The 18,894-nt window shown below is 37.5% G+C and overlaps 1 protein-coding gene across 2 annotated transcripts in view; it reads right to left on the reverse strand.

Moving 5' to 3' along the window:
* smchd1 (structural maintenance of chromosomes flexible hinge domain containing 1) overlaps positions 1 to 18,894 on the reverse strand; it is a 206,849-nt gene that overhangs the window by 144,087 nt on the left and 43,868 nt on the right. Inside the window, exons 10-15 of one of the 2 annotated variants that reach the window (XM_059979634.1) lie at positions 15,655 to 15,865; positions 14,547 to 14,664; positions 12,626 to 12,809; positions 8,258 to 8,353; positions 3,342 to 3,539; positions 1,121 to 1,234 (exon numbers count right to left, since the gene is read on the reverse strand). In XM_059979634.1, coding sequence (XP_059835617.1) covers positions 1,121 to 1,234; positions 3,342 to 3,539; positions 8,258 to 8,353; positions 12,626 to 12,809; positions 14,547 to 14,664; positions 15,655 to 15,865 — 921 coding nt within the window. The remainder of the gene's footprint in view (positions 1 to 1,120; positions 1,235 to 3,341; positions 3,540 to 8,257; positions 8,354 to 12,625; positions 12,810 to 14,546; positions 14,665 to 15,654; positions 15,866 to 18,894) is intronic. The other variant, XM_059979642.1, reaches the window with a different exon arrangement.

The following is an 18,894-nucleotide window of genomic DNA, read 5'->3' on the forward strand; positions in this document are numbered from 1 at the left end:
AAAGAAAACTACCTACAATTTGGAATCTTGAGCACACATGGCTTCAAAGCATTTGTCATTCACAATGCAAGTTAATTGGGGCTGTCTATCACTGTCCTTGTTATGCAAGAGTCTGATTCAATACCAATTACTATGGTCAGAATCAGGAAATGAGTAGAATTGTCAAGTATCTATCACTTCAACAGCCTCAAGTAACTTTACCTACCTGAAGTTAGTTAACATTAAGATTTTAACGTGTACAGCTTCATACTTTCACCCCTGAATAAATTATTTCTTTGTCTGTTATTGTAAAGGATGTTCTGAAAACTTTATAACAATGAGGAAAATTTGCACTTATATTGCATCTTTTACATCACCTTCAGGTGCTTAAATATTTCTGTCAAGAGACTGCTATTGTTATGCAGGAAAAACAGAAACTTATTTGTGATAATTAAAATCACAGTAGTAGGAACTTATTCCTGTCCATTTGAAAATGAATCCCCAACAGTGCAGCATTATGACAATACTACATTAAACTAGAATTCTGTGGTCAAGTCTGGAGCGGCACATAAAACTCAGAACCTTTTTGACTCCAAGACTAGGCTATTATCAAGTAATTCAGAACCTTTTACCTGACACTGATTTTACCACCCACCCAGGTACCCCAGAATGCTATCACTGCACAGAACAGTTTTATTTACATTAAATTTAACATTGTAATTAACAATAACACTGAAAGACTATCGAGTTCAATTTGATTGGCTAATTTCTCTTCTATGCTCCCTCACTTCCTGTGGGCAATGAATCTAATTACGACTATTGAATGTTTCAGCTCTTTTGCTAGTGGTTTAGAACATTTAAACATATTTTAATAGAATTCTGCCCTGTACATACTGCCATGACAACAGCTTTTGACATAGTGTCACAGTAGTTATACCATAACAGAGAATGACTTTGCCACCAAAGCTGGAACTGGAGATTTCTCAAAAGTTTTACAAAATCTTGATATGGAGCTATTTTAAATAACCAGAGATGATTTAATAAGCCACCTTATAAACTGATCCATAAGTTAAAGTAGAATTCTCAACATAAAAATGTGGATAAAGTTAATGATGACATTCAATGGTAATTCTATACTCACCACAGCTATTTGGACTTCACCTCCAGTGGAAAATACATCACCTTCATGGTCACCATAAAGGAGAAAACGAACTATGCTTCCATAAATTATTGGCACTGTTTTAACTGTCTTAACCTGAAAATAAAGTTGAAGTCTTTCAAGTTAATTCTACATAACTATTAAGATTTTAGACACAGAGCCAGGGTTATTCAGCACAGAAACTGACCCTTCAATAGCCACATCCATGTCAACCTTTTGCCCATCTACATTAACTCCATCTGCCTGCCTATTCTGCAAGTAGTTAAACACCATTCAACCAAAATTGAAATATTTTATTGTCAAAAATAAAATCATCTTTTCATCTACAATCTTGTAGGTGCATCCTTTGTTACAACACATATATGAAAAATAAAAAAACCCAAAAATACCCCAATATTGTTAATTCATTCCAAGAACAAGAGGCATGCTACACAGCACAATGTAAACACCTTTTGAAACTCCACACTGTGCATGGATTTTATTGATTTGTCTCTTTCTATTCTTGATATAATTAATATTGATCAATAAAATAAGTCATGAATAACTAACAATGGCATCTTTCATCATTGCAATTAAGATAAATAACAATTGATACAAATACAATCCATTTTTATAATGAATACATAAGTACACTATTAGCATAATGTTCAAAAAAAAATTTACTGCCTCATCACTCTTCTTACCCTGTCATTCTGAAACCAGCCGACACAAATTTCAGATCTTCTAGTTTTAAAACAGCCAATAGCAATCTTAGATATCCAACTCCTGGTAAATAACTGGAAAGTAAGGACTGATCCAGACTTTAAAAAATCTTCAATTTAAGTCAATATTATTTTAATAACCCGAGATTGCTAGATTTATATAGATATTAACTTGTACAAATAAATTTCATTAATGAAATGTTATAAAATAATTGCTTAATAGATAAAATTATTTGTAGAAATGGAGTTTCAGTGCTTCTGCTTCCTTCGGAGTTTGCCAAAGATCGGCATGACATCTAAAACTTTGACAAACTCTATACATGTGTGGCTGGCTATATTGACTGGCTGCATCACAGCCGGGTATGGAAACTCTAAAGCCCATGAACAGAAAATCTTACAATAAGTAGGTGAATACAACCTAGTCCATAAAGCCTTCCTAACTATTGAGTACATCTACACGGAGCGTTGTTGAAGGAAAGCGACATCCAACATCAAGGGCCATCAACCCACCCCCAGGTCATGCTCTCTTCTTACTGCTGCCATCAGGAAGGTGGTACAGGAACTTCAGGACTCACAGCACCAGATTCAAGAAGTTATTACCCCTCAACCTTGAACTTTGGCTCTTGAACTAGAGGGGATAACTTCTATCAACTTCACTTGCCCCATCACTAAAATGCTCCCACAACCTATAGACTCGTTTTCAAGGAATCTTCATCTTAGGTTATCAATATATTTATTTTAAAAATCAACCTATTTATTTATGTATGTATGTACGTACGTACGTGCGTACTTGCAGTTTGTCGCCTTTTGCACACTGATTGTATGCCCTGTTGGCATGGTCTTCCATTGATTCTGTTATGGCTACTGGATTTATTGAGTATGACCACAAGAAAATTAATCTCAAGGTTGTATACAGGGACATATATTTACTTAGAACTTCTAAGGTGGGTGCTCAACAATGAGTAATGTTTCTATTGTTTCTCGCAAAGACAAGTTAACAACTTAAAACATGTTAGTGCCACTTCAATTGTTCTGATAGAAAATGACTATTAAGATAAGCATCTTACTGCGAGATTCTACCCATAACTCTCCTGACTAAACATGCAGTCCAAAATCAGCTTCACGACAAGTAGGCAAGAAACTTAAAATTCATTGATAGATCAAAACACAACCCAACACAACTCAAACGAACATACTCCTGCCACTTTACCTATATTTAGGAATAATAAACAATCTTTACTTAGCAAAAGCAGAATCTTGAAAATTAGGACTACTTACAGAAGAGGAAATCACTCAACAAAGTGTTTTAACTCTAACTGTCCCATCTTTTATCCAGTGCCTTGATCACTATAAGGCAACATTATCTAGTTTGAAAACACAAGAACATATATTCCCAACGAGCTAATGGAATTTTCTTATTAAACATATCCTTCACTAGCATTTTTAACTTTTGACCCGTACTTTCAAAATCAAAGAAATTTTCAATGTATAAATGGGCTTACCATTTGTGCTGCTTTAAATATTTTCCCATCCCATTCAATTGCCGCATATACAGCCCAAGGACTCTGCATACGCTTAGATGGCAAATCACCTCTGGTGATTGTACCTTTGTAACAGCTGAATTTTATTTGTTTGTCATATTTCTCATGACACTCCTTAAGCCACATGGCAAATTCTCTGTCTATCTTCATCCTCTGCTCCTGAAAGGGAAATTGGGGTTACACTTCAAAAATAAACAAAAAAAAATCAAACAGCAAGCAAGGAATCAATTATTAAATTGGACATTTGAAAACAAGATCACTGACAGAGACTAAAGACCCAGTACTGGGTTATAAATGCAAAAAAGCTTCTAAAAACTCTTAAAAATACATATTTTTAAAAAGATGATGCAAGAAATCATGAATAAATAAATAGCAAAATGCTGGAAACATTCCGGTGAGGCAGCATCCTTAGAAAATGGTATCAGGTCATAGGTTCAGATCCTCGGTGAAGTTAGGCTCTGTTAGAACCTTTGACCTGAAACATTGATTATTTCTCTTTCTACACATTATGGCTAATCTGCTTTAGAGTCTTGAATTTTGGAGCACCACAGCACAGAAACAGGCCCTTCAGCCCATCTAATCCATCCAGTGTTCTACTTCTGGCCCTACCGCTTTAGTTCCATGATGAAAACTAAAGGATTTTACAATTATAAATTTCTGAGGAATAATTAGTGAACTGCTTCTTCCTCAGGAGAAACACACAAAAATAGGGGCCAAAGAAAGCAAATAAGGAATGTTTCCATGGTGTTATTTCAAAAATTAAGTAAGCAGAATTTATGAAGCAAATCAGCTGCATGTTCTAAAATACTAAGTTCCTCCAAAAGAGCGTTTGCAATGGATTTGAGAACAAAATGTCCTTTGTACTAATTAAACACCTGACAACCGTCAGAAAAACCATAAATTAAAATGGCTTAAATTAAACTAATAAAGGGTTACAGATCTTAGCCTCCAATAATTAAAATATTTAATAGTAAAACTATATGTGCATGGATAAATGCACGTACCTCGGGCACCAGCTCAATGAAGATCCCACTCATTGCTCCTTTAATGCTACAAGTCAAAACATCCACCTACACTGTTATAAAGGGTATCCTACAACCAAGGAAATGTTTCAGTAGGCTGCCTCATTTCTGAACTACTTAGACAATAGCTGCAGGAGTAGGCTATTCGGCCCTTCAAGCCAGCACCGCCATTCACTGTGATCATGGCTGATCATCCACAATCAGTACCTTGTTCCTGCCTTCTCCCCATATCCCCTGACTTTATTATCTTTAAAAGCTCTATCTAACTCTCTCTTGAAAGCATCCAGAGAATTGGCCTCCACTGCCTTCTGAAGCAGAGCATTTACATTAGTCTGCTTCATTACATCAAGTTCATGCTTGAGACTCACAAGATTATGCTCTGGAGCAACCTATCTAGAGAAACATTTGGTTATATCATAAAGCAGAATCTCTGTCTCTCCTCTGCTATGCCTGGATTTATTAACAGTTATAGCATAGACTGCCAAAGCAAAATTTGAGGGGCCTGTACAATTTTTACTTCAAAGATGTTGGTGGTAATGTTTCTACACAGTATTAATTCAGAGAGCAGCAAATAGTGAACTATACTCAAGTGGGCACTTGTTACCTGCTTGATAATGCAAATAGCTAATCAGCCAATCATGTGGCAGCAACTCCATGCATAAAAGCATACAGACATGGTCAAGAAGTTCTAGTTGTTGTTCAGAACGGTGAAGAAATATGATCTAAGTGACTCTGACTGTGGAATGGTTGTTAGTGCCAGATGGGATAGTTCTCAGAGACCGCTAATCTCCTGGGATTTTCATGCACTAATCTCTAGAATTTTCAGAAAACAGTCCAAAAAACAAAATACACCCATTGAGCGTTAGTTCTGTGGGTAAAAACACCTTGTTGATGAAGAGGTCAGGAGTAAGGCCAGACTGGCTCAAGCTGACAGGAAAGTAGCTCAAATAACCACTTGTTATTGGCCTACAGGTCAACAGCAGATGCCATTTAATTGGCTCTTCACTCAACCCTGGAACATCCAGACAGCAAAGATACATGCATCAGGGTGCTCTTCATTTCTCACCATTCTGACTCATTGACAACGGCTCAACAATCAATATTAGTATCCCCTCAAAACTAATCAATAAGCTTAAATACATAGGTCTCAACCCTCGTGCAACTGAATCCTCAATTACCTCACTTGCATATCCCAGTCAGCTTAGACTGGCAAAAACATCTCCTCCACAATCTCCATCAGTACAGGTGCACCACGAGGCTGGGTACTTAGCCACTGCAATACTCGCTTTATAACTACAAGGCTAAGCACAGCTTCAATGCCATATTTAAGTTTGCTGACAACACTACTGCTGTAGGCCAAATCAAAGGTGGTGACGGATCAGCATATAGGAGGGAGATTGAGAATCTTGTTGGGTGATGCTACATCAGGGATGGGCAAACTTTTTGACTTGAGGGCCACAAAGGGTTCTAAAATTTGACAGGGACCAGGAGCAGATGGACGGAGTGTTTTGGTAATACACCTCATAACAGAAAATAAAATATCATGGGTATGTAGAAAACATGTGCTTTAATTTCAATTGAAAATGAACAAATGCATTACAACAAAATATCTGTCTTTGAAGTTCCATGGTATTTAGCTATTTATTGAAATGACTTTTAAAACGCTGAAAATTAAATGAATAAAATACAGTTTTTTTAATAGTAACAGTTATTTTAAAGCACTGAAAATTCTGTTACCCTTCAAGATATTATCATCATCACTCTCCTCCTGCCTGTCTTTATTTCAAAAACGGTAGGAGATGCAGGTCTACTTGTCCTGCTGCTTCTTATTCAATTGTCCCGTGCCAAAACTCAACAACGACCAGCCAGTATGCGGAGCACGTTATTTGATCTGAAGCGCATTTTTTATTTTGAGAACATACGTGCACCTGCGCACTACTCATGTCCATCACTTAACAGAAATGACATGTAACATGTAAGGCTTATTGAAAAAAATATTTTCAAATGCATTTTTTACATAACACAACGAAGAAACTTATTTTTAATTTCAGTGGGAATAGCATTGTTGGTCTCCCTTTTTAGCCAGTGCATCAAAGTCTGGATTTAGTTCTGTTGTGGCGATTCTCAGGATGGATCTGAGGTGTTGGTCAGTTAACTTGGATCTTTGGCTGGCTTTGTTGATGTTCATGACGCTGAACGCCTGTTCACACAAATAGGTCGAGCCGAACAAAGAGTAAAGCGCAAATGTGGAGTAATACGCTGCACCTCAACAAAGGTCAATGTGTAGCGGTGTGCTAACATGCAGCGCTAAAATTACGACATGGAGTAGGTAACTGCAGTCGAAGAAAAAAAACTTTATTCTAAATCCTCAGCCTCACTTTTAAGCCTCCCTCAACCTGTCCCCCTGCGCAGAGGCTCCAAAGCTCTGTGCTCGCAAATCCCCGCAGGCTATCTCCCTTAGCCGGAACGCTGGCTAATTGTGAGCCGGTTTGGATGTGCCAGGAAATGTATATAGTGCGTCATCTATTGGGAAAACGCCAGAATTGCGGGGAAAAAACATTAACAAGGTTTATTAATATAATTTCATCAAGTTCTGCGGGCCGGATTAAAAAGCTTAACGGGCCGCATATGGCCGCGGGCCGTAGTTTGCCCATGCCTGTGCTACATCAACAACCTCTCACTCAATGTCAGCAAGCTGATTATTAACTTCAGGAAGAGGCAACCAGAGTCCTCATCAAGAGATTAGAGTGGAAAGAGTAGGTGTTATCATGTCCGAGAATCTCCCCTGGATCCAGCACGAAAGTGCCATTACAAAGAAAGCATGCAAATGCCTCTACTTTCTTAGAAGTTTACAAAGATTCAGCATGTCATCTAAAACTTTGACTAACTTCTAAAGATACGTGGTGGAGAATAAGGACATTGACAGGTTGCTTCCTGGTATGGAAACACCAATACCCTTCCTTGAATGGAAAATGCTACAAACAGTAGTGGATACAGTCCAGTACATTACGGTAAAGCCCTCTCCACCACTGAGCATATCTACATGGAACATCATTGCAGGAAAGCAGCATTTGTCAAGGAACCCACAAGAGACTCCTATGGTCTCTTCTCACTGCTCCCACCAGGAAGCTGGTACAGAAGTCTCACGACCAACACCACCAAGTTCAGGAACAGATATTACCCCTCAACCATACTCTTAAACCAGAGGGGATAATTTCACTCAACTTCACTTGCTGCATCACTGAACTGTTTCCACAACCAATATACTCACTTTCAAGCACTCTACAACTTACTTCCTCAATATTCATTACCAATTTATTTATTTAATATTATTATTTTGGTTAGCATATTTCAGCATAGTTTGGTGTCTTTTCCACATTGGTTGCTATCCCTCCTATTGGGTTGGGGCTTTCATTGATTCTATTGTTTCTAGTATTTATTGTGAATGCCCACAAGAAAATGAATCTCAGTGTTGGATAGGGTGACATATATGTATTTGGAGAGTAAATTTACTTTGAATTTTGTTATTACTGTGGTATGAAGAAGTTGAAGACCACGAACATACACTCATTGGCCACTTTATTAGATACAGAAAGTACTTAGCAAATTGGCCTCAGAGTATATAATGAAATTGTGTTTTTTGCTATGTGTATGTTTTTAACCATTTTGTTATATACAGAGTTCATGGGTATTGGCTTAGTTTAATAGATTAATACATGTCCAAACTCGGATGAATGCAAATTTTGAGTAATAGTGTTCACATGTAATTGCTACTACTCCATTCAATGTGTTATTATGAACACCTTTTTCATCTTTGTAAAATTTAAACCCAAATCAATTTCATGAAAAACTTGCCTCAGCAGCAAAAAATACTTCATTGTCTAGTACTCTGCAGTTGACTGGAGAGTTGACTCTACACTGCTGGGTATCCTGTTGCAGCTTGCTTGGCATCTTAAATTGAGAAATATTGATGTTGATACTGAAGGATCCTCAACACAAAGAACAAAAATTACGTGTATTTTAATTTTCTACACTGCTACTGAATTAATCAACCCATAGTGTCTGTAGTGGATTGCTCATCCTATAGATGGCTTGCACATCTTCTCAGAAGGTGGAGGTCCAAAGCTTTCTAACTCAGAATGATAACTTTGTAATGTCTGCTAAATTAATGCTTTTCAACATTCTCTTGCCCTCATACTTACAAACCCTTCCACAGTGACACCAATGTAATACCAGGGAAGTGGGAACTCAGGAATTATTTGGTTAGCGAATCATAAAATATCACTGAATCTCAATATAGCATGCAAAAATATAAGGGAGCAGAATTAAGATGGCCCAAGTGACAAAACAGTTCAAAATATTCAGGTTTACCAGTTTGAAATAGTATCCCATGAAGTCCCTCAAGTCTGATCAGCCACCAAGATAATGACTTATCTAACCTTTGTCCACATTCCATAACATGCAACTTCACTTGTTAAAGGCTCTTAACCTTCAATATCCCCATTAGCACAGAACTAACATTCTCTGGGATTCAGCATTCAGTATTCCAGCAGTCCCATTAATCAGTCCAATGAATAAAAACCCTGAGTTCTGTCTTCGACCCATTACCTTGACTCCATGTTTCCTAGTTCTACCTTTGATAACCAAGGGCATCTTCTGGGCATCTACCCTGCCAAGCCCAATCCGAATTGCAGGCTTCAGTGAGATTCTCCCAAAATTCCAAAGAAAAAGCTAATTCTATGCAGAGAATCAGGCCTCTCAGTCCCTTGAGCCTACTCTATCATTTATGAAAGCTGAAATTGGATACACACACCATACTCCCTTACTCTCCCACACACACTTTTCACCGCCTTGTTTTCCAGTATCTAAATATTTAACTCTGTCTTAATATTCAAAGATTAATTTCACCACTAAGGTAAAGCACTCTGAAGATTCAGGAACTTATTTGACTTGTTTTGAATTCAGGATATTCAAAAGCCTAGCTTGACTGACCTTTAACTACAAGGTAACCTGGCTAGTCTATGTATCAGATTCATGCTTCCTTACATCATAGGAAGCTATTTTAACTCGTCCACACCAGCTATTGGAACAATTCCTTTAATTTCTCAAGTAACCCATTTAGTGATCAATATTCCAGATGTTTCACGAATGTAACTAATACAAAACATCCCCACATTTGTATCTAATTATCCTTGCAGTAAACTATAATTTATTATCTTTCATAATTCCCTGCTGCAGCAATCTTTTGCCCTTCATGGATCAGGGCAAGCCAATTCTCCTGCACATCTCAAAACTCTGTAATAACCTACCATTGAAATAAAATGCTTCTTTATATTTTTTTCTGTTAAAATAGATAATTCCACATTTTCTTCATTTCTATTTGCAAGATCTTTGCCCACTTACATCACCTACCAATATCCTTTGGCAGTTTCTTATGCCCTCTTCATAACTCTTTTTTTTTGTGCCATCAGCAAATTTAGCAACCATATCTTCATTCCCTTCTTCTAAGTCACTCATAAACTTTGAGGCTGCAGCACCCATCTCATAGCACACTATTCAGTAATCCTCCTACGAGAAATATGTCCATTCAGGTTTCTGTTAGCAAGACAATTGCCTAATCCACCCATCATTACCTTCTACACCAAGAGTTATATAATAATCCCAGTTAACTAACTTATCAAGCACTTTTTGGAAATCCTTGTATATCCACAGGCTCCCATTATCCACAAAACTTCACATTATGCCCTGTGATCAAGGTAGTTAATATCTTCTAATAGTCTCACTACTACTTACTTTAAGGCATCTGTAAGTCCATGTTACCCACAACCCTTTTTTTTTTGCATAAAGGAATTATGTTTTGAGATCTTCCCGTTTAATAGAGCCTTCTTTATCAAGGGAACTTTGGAAAATTAAAACAATCTAACTACCTCATTACACTTCTGCTTTCCTAAGATAACGTAGCTCCAACAATTTGCTCAGTATCACTTCCCTGGTGTTTGACATGTACACTTGCTCTGTGACTTCCTTAAATTCCATTTTCGTGTCCCCTCCCTTTGAATTTCTCTTAGTTATAACGTACACATTTTCTATAGATGCTGCCTGACCTGCTAAGTGTCTGCAGAATTGTGTGTGCATTACTCTGGATTTCCAGCATCTGCAGAATCTATTTCTCTGTATTCTAAAATTCTCTGGATATCTTCCAGCACATCTCAGATTACCAAAAATAGTTGCCTCTAAACATAATTTAATATCTTAACATTCAAATAATACTGCTGATGCATTCTTCCAAGAGGATAACTACAAACCCCATTTCCAGAAAAGTTGGGATATTTTCCAAAATGTAATAAAAACAAAAATCTGTGATATGTTAATTCACATGAACCTTTATTTAACTGACAAAAGTACAAAGAAAAGAATTTCAATAGTTTTACTGACCAACTTAATTATATTTTGCAAATATATACAAATTTAGAATTTGATGGCTGCAACACACTCAACAAAAGTTGGGACAGAGGCATGTTTACCATTGTATTACATCACCTTTCCTTTTAATAACACTTTTTAATCGTTTTGGAAATGAGGATACTAATTGTAGTAGATTTGCAATTGGAAATTTTGTCCATTCTTGCTTGATATAAGACTTCAGCTGCTCAACAGTCCGTGGTCTCCGTTGTCTGATTCTCCTCTTCATGATGCACCATACATTTTCAATAGGAGATAGATATGGACTGGTAGCAGGCCAGTCAAGCACACGCACTCTGTGTCTACAAAGCCACGTTGTTGTAGCCCGTGCAGAATGTGGTCTGGCATTGTCCTGCTGAAATAAGCATGCACGTCCCGGGAAGAGACGTTGCCTTGATGGCAACACGTCTCTATAAAATCCTAATATACACCTCAGAGTCAATGGTACCTTCACATACATGCAACTCACCCATACCGTGGGCACTGCTGCACCCCCATACCATCACAGATGCTGGCTTTTGCACCTTTCGCTGATAACATCAGGATGGCCATTTTCATCTTTGGCACAGAGAACCCGATGCCCATTTTTTCTGAAAATGAGCTGAAATGTGGATTCATCTGACTACAGCACACGGTTCCACAGTCTTTCAGTCCATCTGAGATGAGCTTGGGCCCAGAGAACTTGCCGGCGTTTCTGCATAGAGTTGATGTATGGCTTCCTCCTTACGTAATACAGTTTCAAGTTGCATTTCTGGATGCAGCAGCGGACTGTGTTAAGTGACAGTGGTTTTCCAAAGTACTCCCGAGTTCAGATGGCTATAATTGTCACAGTAGCATGACGGTTTCTTAGGCAGTGCCGCCTGAGGGCTCAAAGATCACGTGCATTCAACAGTGGTTTCCGACCTTGCCCTTTACGCACTGAGATGTCTCTGAATCTTTTCACAATATTATGTACTGTAGATGTTGAAAAACCTAAATTCTATGCAATCTTGCGATGGGAAATGTTCCTTTTGAACTGACTAACAATTCTCTCACAAATTTTGGCACAAAGGGATGAGCCATGACCCATCCTTGCTTGCAAAGACTGAGCCTTTGATGGACACTACTTTTATACTCAGTCATGATACCTCACCTGCTACCAAATAGCCTGCTTAATATGGAGTCTTCCAAACCGGTGTTACTTGAATATTCTGTGCACTTTTCAATCTTATTTTAACTCTGTCCCAACTTTTGTTGAGTGTGTTGCAGCCATCAAATTCTAAATTTGTGTATATTTACAAAATACAATTAAGTTGGTCAGTAAAACTATTGAAAATCTTTTCTTTGTACTTTTGTCAGTTAAATAAAGGTTCACGTGAATTAACATATCACAGATTTTTGTTTTTATTGCATTTTGGAAAATATCCCAACTTTTCTGGAAATGGGGTTTGTACATACTTCCCATCATCCACTTCCCCCTCCAAATCACTAAGTGTCATATCCCTCCACTTGGGCAGTTCTCATGACCACCTGTAACCTGCTATATATCACAAGCTATAATCTACTTGTTTGGCCCAAATTTTTAATTTCTGACTAGAAAAAAAATTGACATGTCTCTGTGATAATAAAAGTTATTTTGCCCATGCAACTTGTCAAAATCTGAGTCTGATGGGTTGCAAAAAAAAATACACTTCACTCAATATAACCACAAGTAATACTATTTAGTACAAATAAAAGCAACCTTACCAATCTCTAACCAAATAAAGAAATTTGGTTTATTACCTGGCCATTCACAACACGTGTGAAAAGTGTGTTCTTGTCCTTCAACTTCAATTCCAAATCCATAAACGTCAACTTGTTGGTGCTGACCTGAAATTTATCATTGGTGAAAAGCACACCAGAGATCCTGTTGAAACATTCCAGTGCCACAAGTCCTCTTTTCTTGGGGGGTGCACAAAACTCAAAACTAAAAAGCAAAGATTATTGTCTTGAATTCTTTTAGTCAGAGAGCACCACAGCACAGAAACAGGTCCTTCAGCCAATCTAGTCCATGCTGACCTGTTTCTCTATTGCACTTCTACTCTATTGGATTTTATTTTTCCTACAAATACCTAAAAGGAACTACATTTCAAGATAGTATATCATACCATATCGATAATTCGACAATAAACTTTACTATAACTTTTCTGCCTAATCCTATCTTCCCACACCCAGACCATATTACTCCATATTATCTCTCCTCTACGTGCCGATCCAAATTTCTCATTACAATTGAACCCACATCCATTACCTCCGTCGGCAACTCATTCCAAACTCTCACTGTCTTCTAAGTGAACGAAGTTCCCCTTAAATATTTCACCTTTCACCCCAAAAATATGACCTCAAGTTCGAGTCACACTCAACCTCGGGAAAAAGCCTGCATGAACTTACTCTTACATTTACACTTACATGGATAAATACCAGGTGCTAGGACTCAACACTATGCTCCCTTAACTTTATCCAGTTTTGACTTGACACTAATACTGTGAAGAAATTATTTAAGTCTAAAGTCTGGCTTTAAAATTTGAGGGTTAAAAAGGGAGCAGAAAAGCCTGATGACAGATTCTGCCCCATTTAAATAACTTAAAAACTTCATTACAAAATGAAGATAAAACATTCAGCAAATGTGCTCCAGTGCTGGATTTGAGATTGAGGTTGACAGTAAGTTACCCATTTCTTTTGGTAACTGATTCAAAAACTTCAAACAGCACATGTACATAAAGAACATGTAAATTATTCAACACCAACAAGACAGTTAAACGTGATGTCACAAAAACATATTGACTTTGCCCAATTACCTGAATTCTTTAAAGCACCCTACAAACAGTATGTTAATTATCTTCTAACAGCTACACTATCACAGATGGTATATTAGCCTGCTTTCCACCCCCTTTTATGTGTAAAGGTGCTACATTTGCTATCTTCCCATCTAATGGAGTCGACCATATGTTTGGAAAGTGGGCAAATAAAAACGTTATCATCCGAGTGATGGGTTAAAATAATCTAAAATAATTTATCTTAGATATCCTATCCCATGTGTTGAAAAAGTTGCAATTCTGTATGACTGGGAGGATTGAAAATTAAGATCAAAATATCCCATGCAGGTTATAACATTATCTAAAAAGTGGCTAGATAGTTCCAAAAGCAAGAAAGTAGACATCCAGTTACATTAAGTACATCAATAATATGAGCCTTCAAAATCCAAGACAGGACAAGTTAAAATACCTCATCTTAATAGTTACAACTATCACACAGAGTATTACTGTAGTTTATCCAATGAACAACTAGGTAATAATTAAGCCACACTGTTTTGGTCATGTATAAATAGATTGGACAGCTGATCATTACAATCTGGATGCCTTGACTGTAGAATGGGATAAATATTATTTGGTTCTTGATCACTGTTCAGTAACCTTCTAGCTGAATGCAACAAAATAGTACAACACAGTGCAACAAAAATAAGTGGCATTAACAGAGAATCTGTTAAACCACCTCAAACCAAGATGAAATAAGCTACAGTACCATGAAATAGTCTAGGGCTAGGGCTCCAAGTTCTAAAAAGCATTAGTACTTCTAAAGTCATAGCTTAGCAAAATCATTAACACTGAAAAGTAACTTGAAAAATACTAGCAAAACTGAACCCCGATAGTATGCTTATCCTTACTCTTCAACAGTGGTGTATGGTATTAATCTTCCATTCCAAAAACATTCAAATATTGGTCTTCTTCCTCTGGCCCCTTTATCAACAGAATAGCAGTCTTCCTCATCATCATCAGCAGCATCTACAAAGTCAAGTAGTTCAGGTTTAAACGGTTGAGGACTGAATTAACAGAAATGCCTTCTTCTCCATTCTTGCTATTACTTAAAGTACATTGCACATTTTCACAATCAATATACAAATTATAAGTTCATGTGAACTGAAAATTTAAGTTAGATTGATAGCAAACTGCAAAAATAACACCAGCACACACAAAGCTTCAGAAACTCAGCAGATCACAGCATTTATAATGAAATTGGCAGTCGATGTCTTGGATTGTGGCCTTTCATCTGGACAGAAAGAGAAGGGGTGGATCAAGAGCAGGTAAATGATTGGTATATCCAGACGAGAAAATCTGCAGATGTTGGAAATCCAAGCAACACATACAAAATGCTGGAGGAAGTCAGCAGGCCAGGCAGCATCAATGGAAAGGAGCATACAATTGACGTTTTGGGCTGAGACCCTTCATCAGGACTATATCAGTACTAGGTATACCCAGAGTTCTTTTGGGCGGAAGGATGGGGAGGGTTGTGGTTGAGAAGGAGGGGTGATAGGCAGAATGAGAATAACATCAAAAGATCAACAGTGAACAGACTAAACTACTGCAGGTTTAATAATAAACTAACTGAATTCTCTTGGAGAGTTAAAAACCACTGTGTCACTACTGGTAATTTGTTGCTGAAGATAGTAAATTCTTAAGATATGTATTTATATACAAACATTCCTTTTGAACAAGGTTTAGTTTTTTAAGTTCAAGATATCTATCTTTAATAAAACAACCAGGTCTGTTCTTTAATTCTTTAGTATTCACATTAAAATCAAAATTCAGCTGAGTTGGGAAGAAAGCATGGAAGCAAAAAACTTGTGATCCACAATATAAAGGAATAACTTACTGCTCCCTTCAAAGGCTGCATATGTAAGAAACTATCTTTAAACAATTCCATATTGGAACAAAGTTATCCCCTCCCCACAACCAAGTCCATTATTTGACCATTGAAATGAAAAATAATCTTACTGAATGGGCAGCTAGTGTCTTCAGGGTAGGTTTCCTTATCATACAGGAAAGGATGATAACGTATTACTCCTTCTACAACCCCTTCACCTTCTACATGTGCTTTAAATTCAAAGCTGTCAGCTGCAGTGTTGATGAATAGAGTCTGCATGTCATCTTTTATTTCCCTTAGATTTACAATCTTAGGGACTTTTCCCTTCTCGAACATTGAGATCTAAAAAGGGACACGAAAAGGGACATCAGCACCGAAGATGCACTGCAATAAAATCAAGTTATGTTATCAGATCAAATTGTCATTAAGAAATCACTGAATAAATTCGCAGTTCATCAGTTCAATCTTTTTGTATCTTAACATTTAAGGCCAAGAAATTCAGAAAGAGGTATCCAGAAGAGTCACAGCATCACAGAAACAAACCCTTTTGCCCACCTCATCTAGAGTGGCATGCAAAAGTTTGGGGACCCCGATCAAAATTTCTGTTACTGTGAATAGCTAAGCGAGTAAATGATGACCTGATTTCCAAAAGGCATAAAGTTAAAGATAATACATTTCTTTAATATTTTAAGACAGATTACTTTTTTATTTCCATCTTTTAAAGTTTCATAACAAAAAAGGAAAAGGGCCCAAAGCAAAAGTTTGGGCACCCTGCATGGTCAGTACTTAGTAACACCCACTTTGGCAAGTATCACACCTTGTAAATGCTTTCTGTAGCCAGCTAGGAATCCTTCAATTCTTGTTTGGGGTATTTTCGCCCATTCTTCCTTGCAAAAGGCTTCCAGTTCTGTGAGAATCTTGGGCCATTTTGCATGCACTGCTCTTTTGAAGTCTATCCACAGATTTTCGATGATGTTTAGGTCGGGGGACTGTGAGGCCCATGACAAAACCTTCAGCTTGTGCCTCTTGAGGTAATCTATTGTGGATTTTGAGGTGTGTTTAGGATCATTATCCTGTTGTAGAAGTCAACCTCTTTTCATCTTCAGCTTTTTTTTTTACAGATGGTGTGATGTTTGCTTCCAGAATTTGCTGGTATTTAATTGAATTCATTCTTCCCTCTACCAGTGAAATGTTCCTTTGCCATTGGGTGCAACATAAGCCCAAAGCATGATCGATACACCCGTGTTTAACAGTTGGAGAGGTGTTCGTTACATGAAATTCTGCACCTTTTTTCTCCAAACATACCTTTGCTCATTGCAGCCAAAAAGTTCTATTTTAACTTCAACAGTCCACAGGACTTGTTTCCAAAATGCATCAGGCTTGTTTAGATGTTTCTGTGCAAATTTCTGATGCTCAATTTAGTTGTGAGGACGCAGGAAAGGTTTTCTTCTGATGACTCTTCCATGAAGGTCATAGTTGTGCAGGTGCCACTGCACAGTACAACAGTGTACCACCACTGCAGAGTCTGCTAAATCTTCCTGAAGGTCTTTTGTAGTCAAACGGTGGTTTTGATTTGCCTTTTCAGTAATCCTACAAGCAGTTCTCTCAGAAAGTTTTCTTGGTCTTTCAGACCTCAACTTGACCTCGACCGTTCCTGTTAACTGCCATTTCTTAATTACGTTACGAACTGAGGAAATGGCTACCTGGAAACACTTTGCTATCTTCTTGTTGCCTTCTCCTGCTTTGTGGGCGTCATTTATTTTAATTTTCAGAGTGCCAAGCAGCTGCTTTGAGGAGCCCATGGCTGCTGATTGTTGGGGCAAGGTTTGAATCAAGGCATTTATAAAGCTTTGAAATTTGCATTATCTGGCCTTTCCAAACAATGACTGTGAACAAGCCATAGCCCTAACAAGCTAATTAAGGTCTGAGACCTTGGTAAAAGTTATCAGAGAACTCAAATCTCTTGGGGTGCCCAAACTTTTGCATGGTGCTTCTTTCCTTTTTTTCACTCTAAAATTGTACAAAAAAATAATGTACCCTGCTTAAAATGTTGAAAAGAATGATTCAGCTTTAACTTTATGACTTTTGGAGATCAGTTCATCTTCTACTCACATAACTATTCACAGTAACAGAAATTTTGACAAGGGGTGCCCAGACTTTTGCATGCCACTGTATGCTAAACATGAAACCTATCTACATTAATCTCATTTGTCCACACACCAAGTTCATATCTTTCTTATGCAAATACCTTTCAAATGGTGTAATTGTATCTGCACCCACAACTTCCTTAGCAACTTGTTGCATTTTACCATACTTTGCACAATGTTTGTCCCCAATATTTTCTGCTCTCATATTAACTCCATACCCTCTATTTTTTAGACTTCTCCTGCTGTAGGGAAAAAACCTGTTGATACATCCATTCTCATGGTTATGAATCTCCATAAAGATTATCCCTGGCCTCCAAAGTTTCAGAGAGAATAAACAATACATCAAATTTCTTTTAAACCACAATCCTCTAGTCCAGGCAACACTCTGGTGAACCTCTTCAGCTCACTTTCTATTACTACCATACTACTATATCCTTCCAATTGCAGTACACAGAATTATTTATAATGTTCCAAGTGCATCCTGAGCAGTGATTTGTACAGCTACAATGTGACATCCTGACTCTTCCACTCCACACCTCCATGTCTGAACTTGCACCCAGAGTCCCTCCAAGGTAAACAATCCCAAAATGTGCTCACAACCCATACAGTTGTTATTGATTATGCCAAAATCTATTATTCTATACTTGCCTGGATTACATCCCATCTTCCCCATTCTGCACAAATTTCAAAATGATCCATCACATCAAAGTTCTGCATCCTCTTACCACATTCTTTTCCATTTACTACCCGTTTTTATATGGTCAACAAACTTACTAATTAGACCACCTATATTCTCATTCAAGTTTCCGTAGTATTCTCATAGCATGCACTGGTTAGACTCCAGTAAAAAAAAACACAACTTTCTACCTTCCAATACCTTCTACCTCCTATCACCAAATCCATCTTGAATCCTGTTTACAAAAACACTTGTGCCCTAACCTTGAGAGGAAAGGGAACAGATACAGAGTGCCTACAAAAAGTATTCACCGCCCTTGGAAGTTTTCATGTTTTATTGTTTTACAACATTGAATCACAGTGGATTTAATTTGGCTTTTTTGGCACTAATCAACAGAAAAGACTCATTTGTCTCAAAGTGAAAACAAATTTGTACAAATTGGCCTAATTTTATTACAATTATTAAACAACAAAATAATTGATAGCATAATTACTCACCTCCTTCAAGTCAGTAGGCAGCAAATACAGCCTTGAATCTGTGTGGATAGG

This window comes from Hypanus sabinus, chromosome 1 (genome assembly GCF_030144855.1).
Source record: "Hypanus sabinus isolate sHypSab1 chromosome 1, sHypSab1.hap1, whole genome shotgun sequence".
NCBI lineage: Eukaryota > Metazoa > Chordata > Chondrichthyes > Myliobatiformes > Dasyatidae > Hypanus > Hypanus sabinus.